This window comes from Nanorana parkeri, unplaced genomic scaffold, assembly GCF_000935625.1.
Source record: "Nanorana parkeri isolate BGI_ZX_2015 unplaced genomic scaffold, ASM93562v1 scaffold430, whole genome shotgun sequence".
In the NCBI taxonomy this organism is placed as follows: domain Eukaryota; kingdom Metazoa; phylum Chordata; class Amphibia; order Anura; family Dicroglossidae; genus Nanorana; species Nanorana parkeri.
In genome coordinates this window covers 1,155,369-1,166,427 of record NW_017306698.1, presented here as the reverse complement: position 1 = coordinate 1,166,427, position 11,059 = coordinate 1,155,369, and the positions used below count along the sequence as shown (strand labels likewise).

General features: G+C 45.1%; 1 protein-coding gene across 1 annotated transcript; it reads right to left on the bottom strand.

The window, feature by feature from the left end:
* Positions 1–384: 384 nt before the first annotated feature.
* On the bottom strand, positions 385–9,457 carry RACK1 (receptor for activated C kinase 1). The gene is made up of 8 exons (XM_018560066.1): positions 9,253–9,457; positions 7,054–7,225; positions 6,735–6,882; positions 6,410–6,505; positions 4,553–4,663; positions 2,721–2,861; positions 2,373–2,483; positions 385–568 (listed from the first exon to the last, which is right to left on the bottom strand). Exons 1-8 carry the CDS (start codon positions 9,359–9,361, stop codon positions 503–505), a joined length of 954 nt encoding a protein of 317 aa, XP_018415568.1. The 5' UTR covers positions 9,362–9,457; the 3' UTR covers positions 385–502.
* Positions 9,458–11,059: the final 1,602 nt, after the last annotated feature.

Here is an 11,059-nt window from a genome sequence, read left to right as displayed (position 1 = left end):
TCCCCTATATATATATATATATATATCCCTATAGTCACATCTGAGTCTGCTGATCCAAGATGGTGGCACCAACCAGTAGCCTCAGAATTTGATGTGTACACAAGGAAGGCTTTTACATGTAAACATGCATAAAAAGTAAATTGCACATGATCGTATGGGAACATTTTTGTTGAAACAGTCTGGTGACAATGTCTACAACCCTTTCCCACACTATTGAAAACCTAAGAGTATAGGCTAGAGTTGGGCTTTAACTGGTTGACGCGGCACCAATCCAGACCAGTAGTTTTGGTATACACTCCGTTACAAGTCATTTTACCTAAAACACATTCGCACCCATAGATCACCAAACTGCTCCAGTTCTCAGTGCGAGACAAAACTGTGTTCTTTTATAGCAATTTTATTTAAGAGTCACAAGCTGGTATTACAACAGACGACTCCAAACTGCACACGCAGTCTTAGTTGGTACATTGAAGGTAGAAGTGTCTCCAGGTTATAAAAAGTCTTAGCGGGTTCCAATAGTCACTTGCCAGACTCTGATCAGGTTGTCTGTGTAGCCGGCAAAGAGTGTCTGCAGGAAGGAAGAGATCAGAGTCAGAGCACAATAACTAAAGCTGCACCATATTATTGCAATATATTAAAAATAATGAAGCGCACCAATAATAACATTACAGATTTGGGTAAACTCTGCAGGGATTGATCGCTGCCAAGCTTGTAAAATTCTAGACAAGAGATTTATACAATATCATAAAGCAAAGATTCTGACAGGAGAATAGAGCTGCAAAGCCAGAATCTGTCTAGCAACTGAACTAGCCAGCAGGGCAGGTAATGTATTCACCTTTGTTGCACCCAATGCATAATCTTGTGTGTAATTGCCCTTTAAAGGCAAGCATGTCAAACCAAGAGCAGTACTGTAGGGATTTGCTGTTGCACCTCTGCAGCTGACCACTTTAGGATTGAGTTACCTTTATCATCTACATCAGTGGTTCTCAACCTTTCTAGGGCTGGGACCCCTTGGTAACATTTGCCAAGTTGTGGTGACCCCCAACGGTAAAATGTAGGGTTGACGCGGCTGCTGCAGCGACATCTGGCATCGTGGCGGGAGAACTGACACTGCTGCCCTAGGAGAGGGCTGAGGAGGACTCAGCACAGCAGAAATCACACAGCGACCCACAGGATGAGAACCACTGGCGTAACAGCTAAAATGGCAAACCATATAACACAAGCCGAGGGTGTCAGCTTTTATTATCAATAATAATGATGATAATCACTAGATGGGGACCTGTTGGAGAACTGCAGGTCCCCCTCTGCTGATTGACAGCAGCAGTGGGCGGGTGCAATAGCTAGTTTGCTATTGCAAAGTGAAATAGCCAATAGGAATGTAGCTATGCATTCCAATGCTGATTTTTTTTTTCTGTAGGCTAATAGCGGGAGACTCCCGGTGACCCCTGGCAAATTGTCATTCGACCCCCGAAGGGGTCCCGACCCACAGGTTGAGAACCGCTGATCTACATGCTTGTTTCAGGTCATTCCCAGTACTGAAGCCAGAAAACTTTTTACAAGCTGACCAATGGCAGTCCCCATATAATCAGTATCAGCAAAGTGCAATGTACACATTTACTAAATGTTTAAAAACTGAAGTCCCTGCCATAAGCCACACAATATAGGAAAAACAGCAGAGACTTAAAGTGGACCTAAACTCAAAAAGTTACATGTTTTGGGGACAATTTAGAATGTGAATTGTGGCAAAGCAGCACCCTGAAAAATGTACCTTACTTGGAATTCCTGCTGAAAAAAAGCAATTCACTTCCTGTATGTGAGGGTGCCAAGGTACCCCTGTGTCTACATCCTCAGCTGTACATCTGCAGTGTGAGATCTAACACTGCTGCCTCAGTCTCAAGAGATTGAGTGAAATCTGATTTAATTACGGTCACCTCCACACAGACCATGCACAGCACTAATAAGGAAAGAACTGTGGAGACCACAGACAATGCTGGGGTCCATTAATTTGCCCTATGCCTGCTTTATTTGGGCACAGCTTCCAAAGTTCAGTTCTCTTTAAGGCCCGTGGCACACAAGCAGTCCCATCAGTGGTGACAAGTGACCAGCATCAGGATTGGCAAAAGGCCACTTAAGCCATGGGTATGGTGTTGCCCACATGCTGATTGCTATGGAGAAAGGAAGGGAAGAGCCTAGACAGCTCCAAGTCCCAGCATCTGAAACGAAAGTGCCTGGCTGTGTGGATTTCCTTGACTAACCAGCCTCTACCCAAGAAACCTCAGGCAGAAGAAGTCTGTGGCATTGGGCTATTACCTACAAAAATACCAAAAACTACCAGACTCATCAATGAGCAGTTTAAAAGGTACAATCCTTACCTGTCCATCAGCTGACCAGGCCAGAGAAGTACACTGTGGTGGCTCAGCTTTGCTGCTGGTACTAATTACTTCCTGCTTTAGTTCATCTACAATGATCTTGCCCTCCAGATCCTGTATGGGGAAGAAAAAAAAAGTCAGATACCAACAGAGAATAGAGAGCACAACGCTAGTACTGGCCATTATTGCTCAGAAACAGCCTCTGGTTTTCAGCAATGAGCATCAGATGGCATAAGAAATCATCACTGCAAGAAAGCAAATGTAAACATGCTTAGAATGCCCTCTTGTGACTTTCTAATGCATGTTAATTTTTGGTACAAGAGCCATTTCACTCCAGGAAATGAAACATACCCAGATTTTGATGCTGGGGCCTGTTGCTGCACACAGCCAGTAGCGGTTGGGGCTGAAGCACAGGGCGTTGATGACATCTCCGCTATCGAGGGTGTACAGGTGCTTCCCCTCATTCAGATCCCATAGCATGGCTTGTCCATCCTGTAAAACAAAAATAGAGATAATTGGTGGGGGAGAAGAAAAAAGTTACATATATCAACTGGGGGGAAAAAAAGTGAGATACAACCAGTGATCACACAAACTGGATTCACGGATGGTGGTTTAGGGCCATGGAAAAATGGAACGTAAAATTCAGAAGCCATTTAGATAAATAAATCCTATTACCAGGATCAATAAATTCATGAGTAAAAAAAGTTAACAAAATGCGTGGCTAGTTTTGTGGACGTTTCTATCATCTGCATGCGCTTACTGACCATACAGCTAAAAAAAAAAATTATGCCAAACCTGTATGGCCTCATAAATGTGAGAGCCTCACATTAAGCCCATGAGTCAGGCGGATTAGGTCAGATGGAGAAAGCAGCATTTAAAACTACATCGGCAGCCGCTGAGCAGACTAATCTAAGGGGAATGGCCATTTATCTAAACTGGATATTCCACAATCACCATTTTCTAGAATCATGGATGATACTAGGTGCAGATAGGGCATGTTTATGCTACATATCTATAGGACCTCTCTTATGACTACAGATAGCCAAAGAGCCTTTAAAATGCATATCTCACATCAAATACTTGTAATGCGCCACAAATAAGGATCAAAAGGCTAGTACATTACATTTACATATCAAGTTTTCAGTTATGGTTAAACAGCCGATTTTATGTCAGCAAAATCCCACTAAGTCATACACATGGAAGTTTAACGGAGAACTGTGAGGCAAGTGATTTTTACTCAGTTCAGGCCAACATGTGACAATGAAACGGTCCGTCAGCTCAATAGATCGGGAAGTGAATGAAACTTTCCGTCGCTCGCTCACTTCTCGATCATCTCCCTGCAGAGAGCTGTGACTGTCGCTCACGGCTCCCTGCAGGGATTGCCTCCTTCCCGCTCCTCCAGCGCCGACTAGTGGAACGGATTGGGCGGGTACAGCTGGCACTGCCTCTAGATAGGCAGAGCCAGCTGTCACTCACACAGCTGGGTGGATGTCGGGATCCGTCTCGGCTGCAGCGGTCTCAGTATACCACAAGCGTTAGCTCACGGTATACTGAGTTTTAGGTCACAGGAGGATGCTAGTTTATGTCCTCCTGTGACCCTTAGGAGAACTATGGGGAATCATATAGGCGATCGGCGGGCTATGGACTCGCTGATCGCCTATATGTGAAACACCCGGTACCGGGTGTTCACATTGAACGGGTCTTTTCTGCCCGTGCGTGCCCGCTAGGGGGCGCGCGCGAGCAGAAAAAATTTGCCGTCTGGAGACGGCAACCCGCAGATGCTGCAGTGCCGTCCGTCCGTTTTTTTACTACGGGCGGACGGCAAGAGGTTAAAGGCTGCATCTGATATGCTCTCCATTTCCTAGGACGTGACTGGTACAAAGCAAGTCAAACGCTGGCATGTTCCATTGGAACACAGCTGTGTGCAAATGGAAAACGCTGCAGGTGAGTACAATTCCGGTCGACAAACTCTTAAAGTGCTGCACCACTTCAACACTACAGCCATGTGGGCATGAAATCGACCATAAAGTTGCATTGTGCTTACAACAAAGTGATGATAGCTGTATAGGTCACAATGACCAGCATGCATTGAAACGCCCATCATCTTCCAATACTTCAGTAACAGACACTTCTGAGGTGAAAAGCAAATGCATTAGGAGGAGAGAAAAAAAAAGTAACCTTACCTTTCCTCCAGAAGCACAGAGTGATCCATCAGGAGACACAGTCACTGTGTTCAGGTAGCCAGTGTGACCAATGTGGTTGGTCTTCAGTTTGCAGTTGGCCAAATTCCAGACCTTAAAATAAACCACCACATTATAAAGTATTCAGGAACAAAAACAGTAACAAGTTTTGATCTATGGTTTCATCAAAGTAGAATTCCTAATTTAAATCTCCTTATAAAAAGGAATGTCAGGATAAGGAATGACCACTGGCAAGGAAGGACACAAGTCTCAGACACATCTCATCATTGAGTACACTCAGCAACTTGACAGCCAACGAATGGCTGTACCCCACAGGACCGCCTGTAGACAGCCTGACTAATAAAGCTGAATGGGGCTGGGGTGTGCATCAGCAGTGTGAAGAGGAGCCAGTCAGGGCAAGGTAGCACCGCAAATATTGCAGGGTCAGGACTATGCTACTATTTGATGACCTGCCCCCAAGGGGGTAAAGGGCAATGCCAAAGGGGGAAATGCATGCACAAGCTCAATATCCTCATTTAGGTTCTGTGCTGGCCAAATAAGAATAACCTGCACCACAAAGAAGCCATTTTCTACCAGGTTGTACGGATCTCAACAACAAAGTTAAATAAAAACCTGCTTCACTACTGACAGGTCCCATCCAGTTGGTGAAGTCTCAAGAGAAGGCAACAAGTGCAAGGCAGACAGCCAAGATACACGGGGGGAATCGATACTGGAGGAGACAAAATCTGGAGCAGCTGTGCATGACAACCAGATTCTCTCATTTTCAAATCTTAACTGAGCAAACTAAAGAGAAGCTGATTGGCTGCCTTGGGCAACTGCTCCAGATTGTCTGCTGCAGTATTGATAAACCCCCCAGTTTTATCTGCCAAAGATGTGGTTCCGACCATCCTTTGTGATATACACAACTGCTTGCCAGATCACTATTACTCCCCAATTTACTATCACTGCTTTCTAAGGTCAGCTTTTTAAATAGAGACAACTGAGGAGGGCTGGAGACTTAAATGACATAGGAAGTTGAATTGCTTCATCAGAACTACACTTTATCTGAAAAGTGTGTAAAATACACAATACTCTGTACAAAGCTACAAATTCATTAGCAAGGGGTAGACAAAGAATTCAGTAGACAGCTCCACTGACCAGAGAAAACCTCAATGGTCAGACACCAGATGTGAATTTTAAGCAACACTGGCTACCTGAGATTTGCCCAGCCCTGGTTTAGCTAATAAACCCGTAACAATGTAACCAAACTGAATATACCCAATGACTTGAGCATTCACTTTAAAGTGGACATTTACCTATATCTTTAAAATAACAAAACACACCATAAGAAATGTTTAGTAATGACAAACTACAAACAGATACTTCTAGATAATTTCCGACTTTGTATATCTTATTTCTCTTTTCTTCCCCAGTCTTCTGACAGTGGCTATGTTTAGGAAGGGCAGATTACTAGCTCTATTAGTGGATTTCTGGGACATGTGACCATGCACATCATCTCAGGGGAGGAAAATGCCTTTCTGTGAGATTACCCAGCAATGCTCTGCATTGCTTTGGCAAACTGAAGTCATTTTGTCATTTCAAAGCAGGAAGTCAATGTTCTGCAAGTTTAAGTATTTCATAATCACAGCATTGTACACCTGACATGTCTGTCATATATAGAGGAATGCATTGGTAGAATTTGATTTGAATGTAAAGGTCAGCTTTGCTGAAATTAGTTTTTTACTAAATGCGGAAGTATTTAAAACGGCTCAGAAAATCAAAGCTTATACCCCTTTATTTAACTGAAACAAAACATTTTGTAAGACAATTTGCAAGTTACACAACCATCATTCTCCCTACCTTCACCATCTTGTCCCATCCACAGGAAACTATGATGGGGTTGCTGCTGTTGGGTGAGAAACGAACGCATGAGACCCATTCGCTGTGAGATTCCTCCTGTAAAATAAACAGATCCCAGAACATTAGCATCAATAAAATCAGATTAAACATCCAAAGATCACATTAAATGAGTAAAGCGTGACATTGCTTCTCTGGTCCCATCATAATTGCAGGGTTGTCAGCATGTATGACATTGTTTCTATAAGAAACAATCAGCAGTGATGTTCTAATCATAAGGACCAAAAGAGCCAAGTCACCCATACTTCCAAATATGTCCATATCTCACCTGCACTGTGTATTTACAAACACCCAGAGTGTTCCACAACTTGATGGTCTTGTCGCGGGATCCTGACACAATCTGACGGTTGTCTGCTGAGAAAGCCACACTCAGTACATCTTTAGTATGCCCCACAAAGCGTCTTGTGGTGGTACCGCTGCAAAAGACAGCAGAGAAAATGTTAAACCTCCCACCATAACACTGCGAAACCTGTCACTACCATCAGAGAGCTTAAACTCCATGCATCCGAGAGAGCCCAGACCTCACAAACTCTTGGCACCCTTCACCAAGCAACTTACCATGGAACTCCAGATAACATGACACTTACGTTGTAAGGTCCCACAGACGAAGAGTGCCGTCCCAAGACCCAGACAGAGCAAACTGTCCATCGGAAGAGATGACAACGTCGCTGACAAAGTGGGAGTGACCACGGAGGGCACGCTGGGGGACACCATAGTTTGTCTCATCACGAGTCAACTTCCACATGATGACAGTCTTATCTAAAATGCAAAATTACAGGAAAGTGTCACTTATATAATTGAATGGAATCACAAATCATATATCTACACACGTCATCTATAACAACATTACCAATCAGATTATTCGGTTTGCTTTACTTTCATTTTCCTTCCTAAGAAATGTCAAGCTGGGGATCAGTTTTTAAAGCCTTCTCCTGCCTGAGCTCAGGGTTAGTAAAACACTGCCATAGTTTAATGACATTTTACCACCCAACAGCTACCAGGAGAATGTTATCATCCCAGAGCAGAGGTAGACCCTCTCATGGGGTCAGTGTCATCATAGCAAATATGTCCATATCCCATCGCACGCCTAACCGGAATTAAAACCCCATGGTTATAGGTGGGTGCAGCAGTGGAAGAACACCACGAACAGACAGCAATACACCCTTAAAGTGTACACAGCCAAAAACGTTATTTGGTTTTGGGTAGAGTGGAAAGAGTTGAAACCCATGACTGTATTTTTCCCCCCCTGTCTGTTACATTAGGGAAATTTCCCCTCATTCCCTGTTCTGGAGATGTAACAGGAAGTGAGGGGAATCTCTACAAAGTGAAGAAACCCCCCTATAGACAGTTGTCACCAGAACAGGTCTCCCAACTGAAAGATTGACCCTTGCTTCTTGTTTGAGATTTCCCTTAATTTCCTGTCCTGGAGATGTAACAGGAAGTGAGAGGACTCTCTACAAAGTGAGGTAAATTCCTCTGTAGACAGTTGTCACCACAACAGGTCCCCCAACTAAAAGATTGACCCTCGTTTCTGGTTTTGGAGATTTCCATTCATTTCCTGTCCAGGAGATGTAACAGGAAGCGAGAGGAATCTCTACTGAATGATTGACCCACGCTTCTGGTTTTGGTGACAACTCTTAAGTCAGATTTGCCACCATTTTCCATGTCGGCAGCAATAACCAGTAAAAACCGCGAGTGAACCTACCTAGAAGGGACACAGACAAAAATGTAACAGAGGTTCTAGCCTTGACTAGGCAAGTACAGCAAGGGAAGACTAGATCATCAATCTGTATCACTACCTGTGCCCATGATGTAAATTGTAATTCTTCCTCCAAGTAACCAAGCTGTCACCAGGACAGGAAGTGGAAAACACCCCCACAAGGCACCAACCGGCAATAAAATTCTAACAGGCTTTTACAATACACCGTACTCCACCAAAAAAACATTCAGGCTGGAGTTACACTTTAAGAGTGATGGATCGCTATTATACATGCTCTCCCTTCTAAAGAGAACCTGTAACGTCCATATGTAACAAACAAAACCTGATACAAGCCATGCACTACCAAGCCACCTGACCACGAATCTTAGACCAGCCAAGCTAACAAGGTGCCAAAACCATGACATAAGAGATCTTCATACAGAATATCAGATCACATACAGAGTATCCGGGCCAAACAATGGCCAATACCAGTTTATAGCTACAACAGACAATGAAGCCATAACCAGAGAACACCATGACCACTGGGCCTATACTGACGGGGCTAGCCAAGAGGCCTAGTCATCTCATGTACTGGCTGGGCATTTAAGGTGGCTGTGTGAGCAGGGGAGGCCATGCTGTGTTGAAACATACACAGATCAGGGAGGACAGTGAGTGCCATGATGTGCCACATAGATCAGAGGAGGGGGGTAGGGAGTGTACAGAAGGCCATGCTCTGCCACAGGTCAGAGGAGGGGGGTAGAGAGTGTACAGAAGGCCATGCTGTGTCACATAGATCAGAGACGGCAGGGAGCGTACAGAAAGCAATGCCGTGTTGTCACACAGACGTCCTGTCTGTGTGACAACACAGCATTGCTTTCTGTACACTCCCTGCCGTCTCTGGGGAGGGGGGGTCAGGTCTGGCACAGCACACACTCCAGCCTGGGCCTACACAGAGGCCGCACAACTATATATACACTGCCGCCGGAGTACACATCATACAGCCGGCTAATACAGCGACAAAACCCCTTCACCCACACACACAGAGGAGACATATCGATACACCGAGCCGTATACACATGTATCTCACCCCGGGAGGAGCTCAGGATCATGTCCGGGAACTGCGGGGTGGTAGCGATCTGGGTAACCCAGCCATTGTGACCCTTAAGGGTCCCCCGAAGGGTCATCTGCTCGGTCATGGTCGCGGTTTCTCTTTGGACGCTCCACCGGAGAAGGATGGAGGGAGATTCTCTTAATCGGGTCTAAAGACACCGGGAAAAGGCGGAAACGCGGGCAGGCGCCACTTATATAGGCAACGTGCAGCACTGATGTCATGACGCTACGACAGGAAACACGTCGCTCTGCCATTCTCAATATGGCGTATAATAGACCGCAGGAGTGAAATAAAGATGCACTGCACACTGCTGGAGATAGAGGAATATTAAACGGGAAAGTTTTTTGTTTAACGGAATCAGATGTTTTGTATTGTGTTTATGTGAAATGTGGTAAATAGTAATATGAAAGGACGTTTGTCCTGTACTGGCGGGTAGCAATGCATCTTTGTAACAACTTTATTTAAAGTAGAACAATGATGACATGCCAAAGTACTATAAAGGATGGGCTGCAGGTGTACCAGCATAGCATATGGACACAATGGGTGATTTACTAAAGGAGTAGATTGTTTATACTTTGCAAGTTAATTTTTATTTTGCTTAGGGCCCGTTAACACCTATGTGTTATGCTAGTGCACTGTAAAAAGCATGTTGCAATGCAAGTACAAATGTGCAATGCATTATTTATTTTGAATAGTACCCTAATGCACTAACACAGTGCACAGATGTGAAAGATCTCTGCATTGCATTAAAGAAAAGTGCGGCATGCAGCATTGTTGGTGTGTTGTGGCTTTTTACACAGTGAACATAAAATACATGTTCAACACGCATTTGTTAATGCAGCACACTGGTGTGAGCGGATCCTATGAGAATGTGAAGAAAAGTGCGATCTGCAAAAAAATAGTGCTTGCAGCATTTTTGCAGATCGCACTGGACCGGAACTTAGGCACTAATGTGCCACGCGAGGGGCGTGGCTGCGGTGCCATTGATTTCAATGCACCACCATGCTCCCACCCCTGAACTCAGGGAGGCAGTTGGCTTGCGTTTCAGAGGCCAAACGCTCTGGAATGCAGTCTCTGTGGTGTGAACCAAACCTTAAAGGAGAACTATGGGGTTAAGTCTTTTCCCCATAGTTCTCCTTAGGGTAACGGGAGGACACAAACTAGCGTCCTCCCGTCACCCTAGGCTCAGCTCGCGGTATACTGAGACGCCGCATCTGAAGCGGGATCCGTGCCGGGATCCGCCCAGCTGCGTGACTGACAGCTGGCTCTGCCTATCTAGAGGCAGAGCCAGCTGTACCTGCCCCCTCCCCCGTCCGTTCCACCAGTCAGCGCTGGCGGAGGGGGGAATCCAGCCCCTCCCCTGTCACGGCAGAGAGCCGTGGCAGGATCGAGGGGTGAGCGAACGCCGGTATGTGTTCGCTCACCTCCCGATCTACTGAGCCGACCTGTGACAGTCTCATTGTCACAGGTCGGCTAGAACTATGAGGTGAGTGAAAAGCACTCACCTCATAGTTCTCCTTTAATGTGCCCAGGCATTATGTGCATCTTGGTGCTAAAATGAGGGTGGCTACCTTTAGATAAATATTGGGCATGGCTTCTAAGCCGAACTCTAACCAAAACATTTATTTTTTCTAGTTTTGGAAACTGTGAAGACCATAAAGCCCCTGTCAGGTCTTTTCTGCTGTCTGTGGCCCCAGGGGAGAGATTATACCTTACTTCCTGTTGGCAAAGAAATACAATTTTGGTTTTTGGGGACACTGACTGCAATAAAAACACTTTTTGC

Bases quoted from the DNA above. Each gene is read 5' to 3' on its own strand.
- RACK1 (XM_018560066.1), bottom strand. From the start codon at position 9,361: ATGACCGAGCAGATGACCCTTCGGGGGACCCTTAAGGGTCACAATGGC. The intron at 7,226-9,252 runs GTGAGATACATG...TTTGCATTTTAG, and splicing joins GATCCTGAGCTCCTCCCGGG to ATAAGACTGTCATCATGTGG. The intron at 4,664-6,409 runs GTAGGGAGAATG...GTTTATTTTAAG, and splicing joins GATGGGACAAGATGGTGAAG to GTCTGGAATTTGGCCAACTG.